This window comes from Plectropomus leopardus, chromosome 13, assembly GCF_008729295.1.
Source record: "Plectropomus leopardus isolate mb chromosome 13, YSFRI_Pleo_2.0, whole genome shotgun sequence".
In the NCBI taxonomy this organism is placed as follows: Eukaryota; Metazoa; Chordata; class Actinopteri; order Perciformes; family Serranidae; genus Plectropomus; species Plectropomus leopardus.
This window is the reverse complement of record NC_056475.1, coordinates 18,109,651-18,125,633: the sequence shown is the minus strand read 5'-3', so window position 1 is coordinate 18,125,633 and position 15,983 is coordinate 18,109,651. Positions and strand designations below refer to the sequence as shown.

General features: G+C 38.5%; 2 protein-coding genes across 3 annotated transcripts in view; one reads left to right on the top strand and one right to left on the bottom strand.

The window, feature by feature from the left end:
• LOC121952647 (protein ABHD15) overlaps nt 1-9,376 on the bottom strand; it is a 12,386-nt gene extending 3,010 nt beyond the window's left edge. The window contains exons 1-3 of the mRNA XM_042499447.1: nt 9,358-9,376; nt 1,094-1,845; nt 18-247 (exon numbers count right to left, since the gene is read on the bottom strand). Of these exons, the coding sequence (XP_042355381.1) occupies nt 18-247; nt 1,094-1,843 (980 nt within the window). The 5' untranslated portion in view covers nt 1,844-1,845; nt 9,358-9,376. The remainder of the gene's footprint in view (nt 1-17; nt 248-1,093; nt 1,846-9,357) is intronic.
• Nucleotides 5,240-15,983, top strand: LOC121952646 (von Willebrand factor A domain-containing protein 7-like). Of its 2 annotated transcripts, none has more exons than XM_042499444.1 (16): nt 5,240-5,344; nt 6,051-6,238; nt 6,339-6,605; nt 6,817-6,907; nt 7,025-7,153; nt 9,435-9,621; nt 9,724-9,893; nt 10,165-10,277; nt 10,391-10,507; nt 11,259-11,465; nt 11,548-11,680; nt 11,928-12,074; nt 12,913-13,005; nt 13,089-13,366; nt 13,462-13,755; nt 13,889-15,983. In XM_042499444.1, the coding sequence occupies exons 2-16, from the start codon at nt 6,059-6,061 to the stop codon at nt 14,342-14,344; spliced, it is 2,862 nt and encodes a 953-aa protein (XP_042355378.1). In that variant the 5' UTR covers nt 5,240-5,344; nt 6,051-6,058; the 3' UTR covers nt 14,345-15,983. The 2 variants fall into 2 exon arrangements, with proteins under 2 accessions (XP_042355378.1, XP_042355379.1); XM_042499445.1 differs by lacking the exon at nt 5,240-5,344 and adding an exon at nt 5,880-5,944.

Sequence of the window (15,983 nt, the reverse complement as noted above, 5' to 3'; positions counted from 1 at the left end):
TTGTTTTTTTCTCTCACCTACTGAGTTGCAGTTTCCGGTGAAACAACACCCCCCAGCGATAAATAGGAGGCATGGCTGTTTCAAACCACAGCTGTCCTTGGAGCACAGGTGAGATGGCTGCAGCTGCTGTCAGGTATGAACCTGATCCACACTCCCCCAAATAGGAAAGAAGAATCCCTGAGCCTGAACCTTCACTCACTGCAACCATAACAGAGGATGGATGCCGACTGCGGACATAAGCCACCGCCTGGAAAGAGAGGACATCAAAGATATCGTCAGTGTCAGGTAAAATAAATTCAGTGAATGAACAAAATGTCAGTTTTAACCCTGCTAACTGCAGTGTCACCACCTGAACCGTACCAGAAACCCGATTTGTTCTATGTATGCAAGTTATACTTTGCATCATCTATTGTGTTTTTTTAAAGGGGCTGCAACAACAACAAAAAAATCCATCAATCTGGCAATTACTTTTTATTATTTGAAGAAACATGCAAAAATAGTAAAAATAGAATCTTAATCACAACTTCCCAGAGAGAAACTTGGTGTCTTTAAATTACTTATTGTGTCCCACCAACAATCCCATATACCCAAAGATAATTAATTTACAGTAATATAAAACACAACAATAAGGACACTCAGACAGTGCAGACCCTGCCAAAGCCAAATGCCCAATCTCGCAATGTTAAAGTATAAAATAAGTTGTGTAGCCGCTTCTTGATTTGGATCCAAGTTCAATGGTTTCTTCCTTGGCCCATGCTACACCCCGCCATCAGGTTTCATGAAAAGTGGGCTAGTAATTTTTCTTTAATCCAGCTGATAAACAGACAAATGCACAAATAGACAAATGCACAAATGGTATAGAAAACACCTCTACCTTGGAAGAGATAAAAGGAGCAAATCCTCAAATTTGTAAAGACCATGTTTGACCATTTAACACTGGACAATTATGCTCATCAAATGACCCTTTGAATTGTTGGCTATCCATTTTTGTCTATAAATTAATAATTTAATAATTGTTTTAACACAGCTATACAATCTGTTAAAATGAGTTTAAACAGAACAGCTACGACGTGATAATTAAAGGACTGGCCACCTGCTCAAGATCAGCTGGGTCTCCAAACTCGGTTAGTCGCGCTGTGGTCAGTGGGCACCCCGCCGTGCCTCGACTGTGAAATACCACCACATAAAAGCCCTGAAGCACAGCCTGATGGCACAGCACCTTTAGGTGGGGTGTCATCCCTCCCCAGGACTCGGGGATGAGAAGAAGGACAGGAGGCGCTGTGGTGAAGCAGCCTAGCGTCTTTCCCCCTGACTGATGCTCCTTTCTCCCCTCCCACCTCTTCCTTCCGACCGCCTCACCAAGTTTCGTCCCCACAGCCCAGTCCAGAGCCACAATACCCCCATCTCTCAGTAACAGATTGTCTCTAGTGAACTGTAATGTGTCTCCATGCTGTCCATACAGCAGGCTGGACAGAGTCTGGAGATGGGGGTCTCCCTTGGGCCAGGATGCCAGTCTTGGCCTGGCCAGAGAGCCACAGTGCCGGAGCAGATATTTGGCCAGCGCAGTGGGTTTGCAGATAAGCCTGGGCCCATCTGAGGCCTGACCTGACCCAGACAAAATATCTGTCCCTGGTGATCCGGTCTCATCTGTCCATGTGCTTGTATTCCTGTCTAGCGGCAGCTCCAGGATCAAGCAAATAATGACCCAGAGTCTCCAGCCTGCCGCTCTGACAGCCAGCCTCGTCCAAAAACGCACCATTGGCCAGCGCAAAGACAAAGACAGAAGTAGAAGTAGTACTGATGGGAGAAAACAGAGCAAACAATCCCATACAAATGATGCCATTGGTAAAACAAAGGAGACTGTAGTTCCACATAAAATCCAGTGTATCCTCTGAGAAGTTGTTGCTGTGATTTCAATAACAACTGACCCCTGTATTTTACCAACTCCTGCCTTGTTGCTTTATGAAAACGTTAAATTCTTGCCACTGGGTTGTACAAATTGTTGTCTCTTAACTCCTGCTGCTCCACCTCCCCCCAAACCTTTCTCCTCCCTCCATGAATCATTTACCGCGAGCACAAGTTCAGATAGAAAGTGAGCAAACACAGGCCACATAAATCTGTCCCATTAATGTGAACGTGATTGTAGTCTTCGACCTTGCCATGTCTGCCATTACCTCTTTTGCATTTTTCCCCCAGTTCTCCCCCTGTTAAGATTTCGGGATTACAGATATAGCTGTCCTTTTAAATTTCTGTTTGACAGTTTCATTCTGAATCTATATTAACATTACATTCTCATCCAAGGAAATGTTCATTTTTGCTGTGACTTACAAAACTTCCTTTACCACAAACAGTTTTTAGGGCAGATGCATTCATGTACTGACACGTTTTCTCTGTGAGGTGCATCAGATTGCATTGAACTATTGTCCTGTATCAGTTATGTAGCATATAATTCACATTCCATCAGCAGGTCATTAACAGCAACAACAGGTTTGTCAGACCTCTCAAGAGAAGTAAACGAGAAAGTATTCAAACAGATAAAGGCACACCCTGTATCTTTAGAAATAAATACAAAGAAAGTTACAAATGTCGATAGTTGTAGTGGTGGATCTGTTTGTTTAGCAACAACCAGGAAATATTTATTAAAATTACGTATGAAGACAAAGAAAATGGTGTAACAGGTGTCACTGTGTAGTATACAGAGGGGAAGATGTATAAAAATTCTCACACAACAAACTTAAATTTCCTGCGATTCTAAATATTTATTCTTTTATAATGATCAAATTTTGGGATTCTATGTTAAGCTTATGAACATGTTATTCTTTGATTTGGGAACAGCTCCTGCACATTTTTGGTTGGTGAAAGAGTTGTTTATGAGTTGCATCAGATTGCTTAAAGAAGACTTTGATGTAATTATGAGTGTCACTGAGTATTGTCATAAATCGATTATGTAGCACATAATTAACATTTCATCAGCAGGTAATTAACAGCAACAACAGGTACCTCAAACCTTTTATGCAAAGTAAAAGTGAAAGTTTTCAAACAGACACAGGCACACCTGTATCTTTAGATATTAAATACAAAGAAAGTCACAAATGTCGATAGCTGTACTACCAGAAACTTAAGTGGTGGATTTGTTTCTTTAACAATAACCAGAAAATATTTACTAAAATTACTTACGAAGACAAAAGAAATGGTGTAAGAGGTGTCACTGTGTAGTATACAGAGGGGCTCTGTTGGAAGGTGTATAAAAATTCTTGCACAACAAACTTTGACTTCCTGCAATTCCAAAATATTTTTTCCTTTATCATGATCCGATCTTTGGATTTTATGTCTAGCTTATAATTATGTATTCTTTGATTAATTAATAGGTATCACTTTTTGTCAAAGAATAATGTTTTCTTTAACACAAAATTTGATGAGTAAATAGGCCTGTTTTGTTTGGATCATAAAATAACGCATAAACATGACTAAACTAAATTTAAGTATAATATACTTAATATGTATTCTAAACTTGCTTTTATAATAATAGGCCTCTTTAGGTGGAACATATTTTAGTAGAAATATGAAGGAAAAGTATTGAAGTCAAAAAGTCTGGTGTGTTCAGTTGCAACTTTTTGGCCGAGACACTGGTGACGTGAGGTGATGCAACAGTTGCTTTTGTTGGTCGTTAGTACTTCACCTGCACCAACTCTGGACTTCAGCAGGAAGGAGCCCAACTCAAAGGAGGTCAAAAACATGACCTTGGTAGCAACACAACAACACAGTATGACAAGGTGCAGAGGAAGGACGAGAGGCTGCTGATCGAGGATGATGGGCGAGCGTCAGTCATGGAGGAGTGAATGAACTGGAATGGTTGTCTGTTGCCAAAGAGAGGGACCTGGAGCACAATCTCAACTGCTGCTAAAACCCCGGGGAGAGGGGTGCTACGACTGGCGCCATGACCAATTCCTGAAGGCCATAGCATGCACCTATTTTAGTGCACTTAGCCACTAAAAGCACCTCAACCAGTTAAGAAAATCATTGAATTTGCCAGGGCTGGGGAGAAACAAACATTGGCTGCCAGTACCAATAGCACAAGACTTGGAGCTGAAAGTTGACCTTGGGAAACTCAGAGAAACTGTTGCCACAACAACACTAAGGAAAGGCATTGTGTGGGACATTCTCCTGAAACTCACTGTTCACAGTAAATGGGCATTAAAGCAACAGCAACAGGTGGGAACCAAGATGTAAGCCCATAGTGGGTCTGCGGGCCAGTCCCTCTGCAGGGCCAAAAACATGCTGGGCATCACAGGGGCCAGGACGCAAAGGGCTTTTTGGTTGGCCACAGAGACAGCAGAAGTTGCTTTAAGTTGGCTGTTGATCAGGGGACTGGAATTTCATCCCGGTTAGGTTGGCTGTGCAAGGGTGTCTGATTTCAGAACTAAAACACTAGCCCCAGTGTCATAATTTACAAAACATGTACCACAAGTTTTTATGACAGATTTAGTACTTGGGATTCATGCATTATGAATTTTCCATTATGAGCAAAACATGGGACAGAAGTTTGAGTTACTTTTGTTTATATTTATGTAGGACCATGTGAATTTCTACATTTCTAAAAGGGTTTTCAGTTTTAAAGATACTTGAGTTTTAGTAAATCGAGAACATTGATCTTAATCAGTGCTTGTCTTGTACTGTAGCACATACCATCTTCTGCTGTTTTTAACTGTAACAACAGGTTTCTCACGCAACCTTTCACTATTGTAAATGAAAGAATTTAATCAGTCATATCCTTCTTTTAATCTAAACCCTAAGTAGCAGTAGCAGCACCCAGTTTGCATCTGCATGCTTTCTGCCTACAGTTTGATTTGAGTAAAGCCTTGTTTTACATTTAATGCCTACCAATAATAAGGGGTACTGTCCAAAAGACCCACCAACAAGTATTTTTTCTTTTATGAATCAGTTTATTGGCATCATGATAAATGAATGTGGTTACTTGCTTTTATAACAGAAACATTAAGGAAAATTAGTTTACTTAGTGATTCGGGGTTTCTTTCACAATGAACGTTTGTGAACTTGTCAACAATACAACATTATGCCAACATTTTCCATAAAACCAAGTCACAACCAAGATGTTATCAAGAAAAGTCAACACGTCAAACCAGTCCTTACCAAACCAGTAATGACTCCTCCTTTGACATGAAGCATTATAAATAAATGGAAGTCACTGGAAAGTTAATCTACAAGACAACATCAGGACCTAAGTTGCAGTAGAGTAATATCTGATAATTATTGGTAATGTAAAAAAAAAATCAATTGGACATGAGTTTTTTTTTTTAATCTTTTATATGAAACCACATCTGAGGTAATGTTGTGATACTTTATTATGATTACTTTACATAGAGAAAACCATTTAAAATGTATACTTTTATTATTCAGTACTGGAGCAATTTAGTTAGTTTTATTGTTTTGTTTCCAAGTCTTGAATATTTGAGGATGTAAGAATTCATATCACATTGATAAATGTTTGGAATGTGTATAAAATAATATCCTTTATTATAATTGACCAGGCAAATGCCAAATTCTTTTTTATTCTCATTTAATGTTAATGTAAAAAGATCATTTTTTGTAATGATGTGTGAGCTGTGTTGAATCTTCAAGTGCTGGAGAGAAATTATTTTGTCGCGTAAATGTTGTCTTTATTGCATAACATTCTTTTCCATGCAAGTTTTCCAAGTTTAGGAGAAATTTAATGTTTGGTTGATTTTCAAACTAAAGAAAATGTTATTTGTCTTTGTGTGCAATCAGTAAAGTTTATCTTAATGTTTTTCCAGTCAAGTCATTTAGATTAATTGTGGGGAAACCTGACTGTGGTTCTAGATTAAAGTTCAGGGTGTCACCGAAAACTTCAATAATCATCCTTTTGGTATGAATGAAGATCCCTAACAAATTTCACAGCAGTCAGGTCTGTATGTGACTATTTGCACTACTGGCTAATGGTCAACAGGCTGCTGTGTTTACCTCATGATAAGTGGTACAACTTTGTGTGTATTTTTTAATCTTTCTGACAGGTTGTGCAATGATGACTGGATTGGCTGCATTGTGTTTTCTGCTTCTGCTAACCCGAGCATCAGGGTTTGGTTTAAGCAGCGGAGACTCTATGAGTCATCAGGACATTACTGAGAGAGCAATCTTAAATACCACTGCACAGACATGCCGCGCCCTGGCCCTGGCAGAGGACAAAGACTTCACTTTTCCTGTAAGGCTTAAATTCAGCCTTATTATATTGACTTTTTCAGTCAGATAGCCAGTGCCTGTATGATAAATTAATGTTATTAATTTTGTGTTTTTGTCCACAGTCTCTGACCATTGAGTCTGTTGCTGTTGCCTGTGAAGCATCAAAATCATCCAAGAGCCTCCGCAAAACCATCCGATTAATTCAGAAAATGAATAAACGAGTAGACCTGCTGCGTTTCGCCCAATCGAGCTATCACATGGACAATGAACTTATTTTAGAGGGAAGAAGACTCATCACAGATGGACTATCAGTTGTGAAAGCCAGCAACAAGGAACAGAACTTTAAGCCTGCAAGAGAAAGATTGGGACAAATCTTACACACTCTACAGGTAGTCTTCTCTCCGTCATTTCTTTGTTTCAGTTACAGTTTCAAAACTGAAACTCAAGTTCAGCAAGTGGCACAACAGTTTATTTCTACTGGCCAAAATTGTATGCACTGAATTTATTTAATTTCACAACAGCAACCTGTTAAGATCTAATAGACATTAGATGATAGTTGCTGTTGTAAATATTTACCTTGTCTTCCTTTTTATATAATAGGATTTCTACAGTCATAGTAACTGGGTGGAAATTGGACACAAACTCCCAAACTCCAACCTGATCAGAGCAGACACTATCATTAACATAGCAGGTAAAGAGATGACGATTTATTTATTTTTTTGTGTGTTTGTGTGTGTGTGTGTACCAAAATAAACAATAGACAGAACTGAAGAAAAACTAAAAATTGACAAAATGTTCTTTTTCGCAGCTAAAGACAGAGCAACTTGTCGCAACTGTGTTGGAAACAACTGCAGAAACAACATTTTGGAGGACATCCTCAGTGAAAATGTACTTACCACAGGATATTTTGCTTTGGTGTTTTCCTCCAAACCACAAGGTAACCTTCCTTTGTGATTACCTAAATAATTCTATAAAACTTAAAAACTCATGTTTGGCAGATTTGTTGTCTATATACTCAGAAACAGTCATTTTGTGTAAATTGCAACCTAAAACTACTCTTTCCCTCAGTTTCAGAGTGCTTTAGCATGTGTTGCAACTAATTATTATGCTGTCTATCCCAACACAGATTTTCTCTCACTATGGTCAAAAAGCTGCATGTCCATTTTGCACTTCCTGCTTAGCACTAAACAGCTGAGAGACAGAGTTAGCAACTAGCTGGTAAATCTAGTTCTGCGTTTAGCAGCTTAACAACCCAGATATTCCCTCAGGTGATATAGACCTAAAGCAGAGCCAAAAGCCTGTTAATATTAGATTCACTTTTTTCAGGTGCACACAAACACAACTCCAAGAGAATGTCACTCTGTAAATGCTCGACCTGTAAATAAGCGACTGACAGGTTAGGCCTATAGACTGAAAAAAGAATCAGTGTTGTGTTCACAATTTGTTTCTGCTTCCCTCAAGAGGCCAAAACATAATTAAAAGTAAAAGTACAAAAGTATCAAATCAAAAAAAAGCCACTAGTTCCCAACCTGGGGTTCCCAACTTCCACTGGGGGTCGCCAAAGGGGTTACAAGTTCTTCTGGATTTTTTAGGGGTGTAAGAAAACTTTAAATATATATATATATATATATATATATATATATATATATATATATATATATATATATATTGAATATATTAATATCAATGAAATACAAATACAATATGTCAAAGTTGTCCTATAACTCAATGTTTTATTTATTTCTACTAATAAAACTGGATGGAATTGTTATTTATAAAGTTTGGATTATCATTTAAAATATTAACTGAAAGCACTCACAGGAGTGCACAGTAAATACCTGAACACAAGCTATATTCACAGAGTAGTCACCTTTTTATATGCAGCCTTGTACTGCATTAGGAAAATAAGCATCAACGAAGCCTATATACTATTAATGATTGTCAAGATAGAAATAATACATAATACAGATTATGATATTCAATATCCCTAAAAAAAAATCTCCAGGAAAACTCCTCTCTGATATCACATTTATATGAAATAATCTGCTATAAAATTCATTCAAATTGCTCAATTTTCTCAAACTCCCTGCAGTTACTGTATCCACTATTTAGGTTAATTGTACAGTTTAGAACCTTTTTCCTGTACTGTTATTGTTATGTATTGAATATATTAATATCAATGAAATACAAATACAATATGTCAATGGGGGGTGGTCATTTTACTTAATGATAGAAAGGGGTCCCTCAAGGAAAAAGGCTGGGAACCACTGCTTTAAGCACCAAAAGTTAAAAAATAAATAAATAAAAAAAACTCTCCCTCTCTCTCACACACATACATTATGCAGAATGGCAGATTCAGAGTAGTTATTATATATTTGGGTTATAAATAGATGTCTAAATGTGTAGATCACTTTAAAGTTGTAGCTGGTCAGGGTGAGGCTCAGTTAAATTTCTTGACTGCTGGGTAATGAATCTCCCGTAAGGGACAGAATAAGTCTTATCTCCACCTGTAATAAAACATTGTGATTTGTTTGTTTATTAAACATTGTATTATTAACCTGAATAACTAAAGTTATCAAAAATGTAGTTCAATAAAAAGCAAGTTACATTTTTTGCCTCTAAAATGTAATCAAGCACAAGTATAAAACATCAGAAAATGGCAATATTAAGGTACAATTTTACCTCAGTACAATACTCTAGAAAGTATTCTTTGTTTCCTTCCCACAGTGTTTATTGCTTTTTGTAATTAGCATAGAGAAAAACAACTTAAATACTGTTTTGTACTAACAGCGAGTCAAGTGCGCTGTGTAAATTGCAACTTTAAAAAACACCTCTGCCACTTAAACATAATAGAAAAGTTGACAGTTTGTATTTTGTTTGTTTTCTGACATGTTTCTGGTGCTGTCTGAACACACACAGTTTACTCACTTAGTCCTGCCATCCCATTGGTGTTGTCATTCAGAGTCATCCCTTAGGCCCCATAAACAAATGTACGAAATTTCATTACAGTCCATCAAGTAGTGGTTGAGGTATTTCAGTCTGGACCAAAGTGGTGGAACAACAGGCAGACAAACACCATGAGAGAACGTGCTGCTCGTGAGGCTGAAATAACTCAGTGACAGAGAGGATTGTTTCTTCCATCGAAAATTGTGTGATAATGCAACAAATGTGTAGAGCTGTATAAAACATGTTGTCATTCTGTTTCTAATGCTAAACAGGAAAATGCAGCCATGGAGACGACTATGATCGAACACGTGACACTGAACCGATAGGTGGGATCAATAAAGACACTGTGAACTCCAGCCACGGACACCGACACAAGGAAGCAGCACAGCTGGCGATAGCTGCAACCAGTGAGCTTCTGGAGGACATTCGAGCGGCTGCTGGTGACAGACCATTCCTACAGTATGACACCCACTCTGCGTGTTTCAGTTATGTATGCTGAGGAGCTGGACTGCCAATGCTATCTGGCTCTTATCTCTTTGTCTCTCTCTCTCCCTCTCTCAGGTTGATGGGGATCTCCACAGGTAAAGCACTTTGTTTTGTGATTGACACGACGGGAAGCATGAGTGATGACATCGCAACAGTGAGGACGGTCACTTCCTCTATAATCGACAGTAAAGTGGGAACAGAAGATGAACCCTCAGTTTACATTCTCGTACCTTTCAATGATCCAGGTAAGACCTTAATGCCCCAGACTAGTTTGTTTATCCCTCTGAAGTAAAGTAAATTTTATTTTTTAAATTTCTTTATCTTAAGCAGATTTTTTTGTACAGTCATGTGCTATATACTTGTTTGATTATTATGATTGTTCAAATGATATGGTAGCAATACAATAAGATCAATAACTGCATTTTTTAAAAAATATACTACTAAGTACTCAACAAATGCAAACACAAGAAGATGAATAAAATAATTTATTTTTCCCGTTGCAAACCTAAACCCCAGATTTTGGGCCACTGACAAAGACCACAGACCCCGAAGTCTTCAGGAATGCTGTTAATTCACTAACAGCATCTGGTGGAGGAGACTTTCCCGAAAAGAGTCTTTCAGGGCTTCAGGTGCTGTGATATCCTTGAGACAAAATCTGTCTCTGCAAAACTTGGCAATTAGGTAAAATAAAATAATAAAGGTAAAACTACCATATGATTGCTATGCTCTCTGTCATATACAGCTGGCACTTACTGGTGCGCCTTCTAATTCTGAGATCTTCGTCTTCACTGATGCTTCTGCTAAAGACTCACACCTGAGAGACACAGTGATAGCGCTCATCGAGCAGACCAAGTCAGTGGTGAGTAGTAGTCTCAGTGTAACGTGTAAACGTTATGTGGAAAACGATGGTCTAGTAACTGTGTGTAGAGTAAAAGGAACTGAGAAGTCATAGTGTAAAAACCTGCCTGTTCATAAGCACTGATACTAATGTCAGCAGGCGTAATGTTCACTGTGCTCATCACTGTAGTTTATCATGCCAAATATCATACCCAAGAGGCTGATGGAAATAATATTTTGGCATTAACCAAAGTTTGGGAAAAATTTAAATGTTGGCCTGATGATGGCAGTAGATGTAAAGTTTAGGAATCACTTAAGTTTTTGTAAGTCATTCTAAATGGGACATGAATGTGTGAACCAAATTTTAGGGCATACCATCCCATTTCTCAACCTAGAGCCAACACAAGGGAGATAAAATTAAGAAGAAAGGGCTGCTAAAATAAACTTGGCAAATAACTCTTAATTTAGATTTGAAAATGTCAAATTCATAAAGTTGTCACTGTTGCGTTTGCAAGATAGCCAACATCAATATTTTGCCACATTACATTTCATTTTAACATGATTTTTTAATAGGGTTATGCATAGTAAATATATTATGCACAGTTTACACTATTATGGCAATAATAAGGATTAAAAAAATATTTTTTGTGAATTCAGTTTTTAAGCATTCACATCAATTAAAGAGATTTGTGGTTGATTAACTTAAAATTTAAAACCTCCACTAGTGACCTTCACTCCTTAAATCTTCATTCACCTTTTTTATTTCCTTTCAGGTGAACTTCATGATAACAGCCGTTCTGGGATTTCGTCGTCGAAGACAGAGTGATGGTGGCCAACAAAATCACATTCGGATGACTTCATCAGACGCCCAGCTGTACGAAAACATTTCCCAGATTTCGGGAGGTCTGGCTATTGAGGTCACAAAGGACCAGCTCCTTGCAGCCACCAGCATCATAACACAGTCGTCCAGCTCCTCCCTGGTATTCACACTCTCACTGCACATTCTGACTTTTCTAAATAACAACAATGCAGCTGTGTCACCAGTTTCATCTCACCTCCCAGGTGACCCTCCTGCAGGCATCGAGGAGTCCAGCAAAGGCAGAAAATTTCACCTTCACAGTTGACGAGTCAGTAAGAAACCTCACAGTGTACATCACTGGGCGCTCTGTCTCCTTCACCCTCATCAGTCCCTCAGGTGATAACTCTTCATCAAATATTTTAAAGGTGTTATTATTGTAGCAGTAGAACAGGTATTTTAAAGGCACTTTGTGTGGAAATCTATGAATCTGGCTTCAACTGGTGGTTGTAGTGAGTGTGACACTGTGGTTGACAAACATTGCACGCTTCACACTTTACAACAGCTGAATATTGATGAAAAAGGTAGTTTAACTCTTGGGCTTTTAATCATTGTGCTTCATTTCTTGCCATGGCTTTTCTTTTAGGTGTGTCTCAAAGAACCAGCATGACAGGCTCACTGATCACCACCTCCGAGTCTGTGGGGAACTTCCAGACTCTGCAGCTTAAAACAGAGACTGGACAGTGGGAAATTAAAATGGCATCTGCAAATCCTTACATTCTGAAGGTTGTAGGTGAGAACTCTACGATTATGTGGTTGAGCCACATGATTAATACGTCACTTTATTATTTTAGCTATAACTATGCTTTGTTCATCCAAATCATAAAAGAAAGTGCTATGTAGCCATGCACACGTAGGTTGGATGTTATATTAAGAATGAGCCGTTTACATCTATATAGAAAGTGTGTCCTCTTCCACAGAATTTGCCATGTTATTCAGCTGTACAGCAGCCCAGAGCGGACCAATTAAGCACTGACTCTAGATAGGGCCATTCTTGTTTTTCTGTCAGCCATGTGCCAGCGTGTGCATTTGTTGACTTTCTGCTGCTGGTTGCCATGTGCTTGTGTTGTCTAAACATAACCATGTGCCGTGTCATCCCACCATGTGCATGAGTTAACATCTCGGTATCACCATCCGGGAGACTAGAGCAGACGCAGAAGGATGCCTAAAACGTAATAACTAGACGCAGACATCCATTGCAAAGTGGCAAAATGTGATGAGTTCTTGAAAGAATGTGTCACTAGATCGTGCACACTGGACCATTACATTTCTAATTTGAAATATTCAGATCCTTTCCAGCAACAATGTTGAAAGTATTTGGAATAATCAACAGACTTAACTTTCCGCAGTTTTCACGAGAACTTTTTTCTGCAGAAGGCGCCGTGTTGGATCTGCTGTGTCATGGTGGCTTGTGCTTAATTTTGAAATTTTAGTCTTAATAATGATGGTAATAATTGTACTTTAAAATAATTGTAAAATAAATTGTTATTTAATGGCAATCATGCCAATACTCTGTTCTTTATATTGAGTTTTTGGGTGATTCTCTTTCATTGTTATTTTTTATTTTATAGCTGAGAGTCCTATAGACTTCCTGTTTGAGTTCTTGGAGGAATCACAGGGCCCGTTTGGAGGTTTCGATGTCGTAGACAATCGTCCCAGAGCAGGTAAAGGAAACAGAACATTGTGATATGCCAAAATAACATCATTTACTTCACTATTGTTCAGTGGATTTTCTCTCTTTTTAAAGGTGTAAATGGTAGCCTGATGGTGACGGTAACCGGCAGTGAATCTGCCACAGTAACAGAAGTCATTTTGGTTGAATCGTCAGAGTCAGCGGAGGTTAAAGGCAAAGTGGAGGCTCAGGGTAAACAAGACTTCTTAGCTCAGTTTGACAGGATACCAGCAACAGAGTTTGTGGTGCTTGTGAAGGGACAGACAAGCAACAGTTCCTCCAAATCGTCCTCACAGACTTTTCAAAGGCAGTCCCTCACCAGCTTCAGAGCATCTGCTGTGACTGTGAATTTTGTAAGTAAAATACATCCATCTAAAAACCTATAATATGACTATCAAGGTAATTTGAACTGCCTCTGTATGAATGGCTATTTTTCTTCTGCTTTTAGCCTGATTCAAACACTGTCTTGGAACCAGGAACAACACAGGCAGTTCCTTTCACTGTGATGACAAGCGGTGCAGGAGGAACCTTCACTATTCAAGCTACCAATGACCAAGGTTTTACTTTAATTTTCCCATCCAGTTTAACTCTGGAAACTGGAGGCAGTGCTAACGGTACAGTGAACATCACAGCACCTCCCAGTACCCCGTCTGGTACTGTCGTCACTCTCACTGTTTTGGCTGAGGCTTCAAGAGGTGCAGACACCAACTACGTTGTGCAGAGTTTCACTGTCCTTGAAAGGGTAACTCATAACAAATCCCCTTTCAATAAATGTGAATGATTAATCTATTTTATTTTTTCTCTTTCAATATAGGGTTTAATGGATGAATCAATGATGTAACACCAGCTGACCTCTCTACATTTTCTCCTCGTAGGTGACTGATTTCACTAAGTCAGAGTGTGAGCTGCTCAGCCTGCAGTCCAACTGCTCTGATGACTGCTTCTTATCGATGTGGGAGCTCTCCGTCCAGGTGACTGATGGTGCTAACGGGACAGGTGTTGACCGTATTACCCTCAGACAGGGCAACGGGACCCTAAACACCAGTCGTCTGGCTGCTGGCAACGAGAGCATAACACTGGTGTCCTACAGTGCGTCTTGCTGTTCACCTGATGTGGAGCTGCTGGCTGTGGATCGAGTAGGTAATGTAGCCTCTTGTTTCTACAGCGTCCGAGAAACAGTCACTACCACCTCACAGCCCGTGGCCGTCCCTACAACCACCGACAGTCAGCGTCCAACAACAGCAGCTGGTGTGTCTTTGTCTACCAGAGCTGTCCAGCCTTTTCTTCTTTGCCTCAGCATCACAATCCTAGGGTTTAATTTACTATTTTAAATTAGGGTCATTTGAATGTTTGAACGTAACATTCTAAAATTTTATTTGGCTTTGGAAAATTTTCACGTACATACCAAATACTGTACATGCTTTGTTGCCGGTTTATTAGTACATTTAGGTGAAAATATTGCTATTTGATACCATTGGTGGAATGAGTACTGAGTACATTTACTTAAGTACTGTACTTAAGTATGAATTTAAGGTACTTTATACTTAAGTTGAGTATTTTATTTTATGCCACTTTATATTTTTATACCAGTACATTTTAGACGGAAATATTGTACTTTTTACTTTACTAAATTTATCTGACAGCTTTAGTTGCTTTACAAATGAAGATTTTTAAATAACAATCATAAGAAGCTAGAAAAGAGGAATATCACATAGAATCTATATCATATTTTGTGCCAAAGACGGCCAGAACATGACACATGAGCTAGACCTGGGCAGCTGTGGCTCAGGTGATAGAGCGGGCTGTCTAAGGTTTGCGGTTTGACCCCTGGCTCCTCCTGTCAACATGTTGCAGTGTCCTCGGGCAAGATACTTCACTCCAAATTGTTCCAGATGGCTGTTCCATTGGTGTTTGAATACATTTGAATGGTTAAAAACTGACTAGTAGGTGGCATTTTGTAGCCTCGGCCACGAGTATGAATGTGTGTGAATGGTTGAATGCGACTCGTAGTGTAAAAGTGCTTTGAGTATTCAAATGACTAGAAAAGCACTAAACAAGTGCAGGTCCATTTATCATTTACCACGGACATTGCCATTGTAAAATTGAATATACCAACCTTCACCATAACTTTACCACAGTATGTTTTTGTACACAAAGGATATGTCATTTAGGAAGGTTTCAGTTAACTTTATGGTAGTTTTGGAGGCTGAAGTTTCTTGTGTTGTTGAATTGTACTGCGTTATACTCTGAGTTGTTTCTGATATTTTGTCTAGCCAAATGGATTTAGTCAAGTAAAACTATTAATCTGGCAACTGATTGTATGTTTAGCTCAGGGATTAATTCTGTAAAATTAATCTTAGAATCTTTAAGCTTTACAGTATTAACCACATGTATTGTGTGTACTACAGGGTGCTTGGTGGCATTGTAAAGTTTTATATAAAAGCTTAATGGGGTGTTATATATGTTATGATTAAAACATAGACCATGTAAACATGTCAATTTAATTATGATACTTAATTCAATGATGATTCATTTCTATCTTTAGTAGTACTGATAGTAAGTTGTGGGACGTATTGTTGTTCAAGTGTCTAAATTTAAGTGACTTAAAAAACTTGAGTTATCAGGGTTGTATTAGTATCTAAGGCTTTCTTCTTATATAATTGATTAGAAAAGAAAACATAAATTATGACTCAATAAAGCTGAAAAAAAAATTCGACTGACCATTGTGGTCCTTTTGGTAGAAAGGTGTATTGCAGGTCTATTCAACAGGCCACCATCCATTCTGCTGACAAATAAACAAACTTTAAACCCGCCCCAAAAAAGTCACACAAATAACTGACATTTTGTCACAATAAATACTTTAAACAAGAGCAGAGCACACCTGTGCACCTGGCCTTCATAAAGAAGGCCTATTTATCGTTTCTTAGTTTGTTTATGATAAGGCTACTTTTGCAATGGTGCAAAATAAAA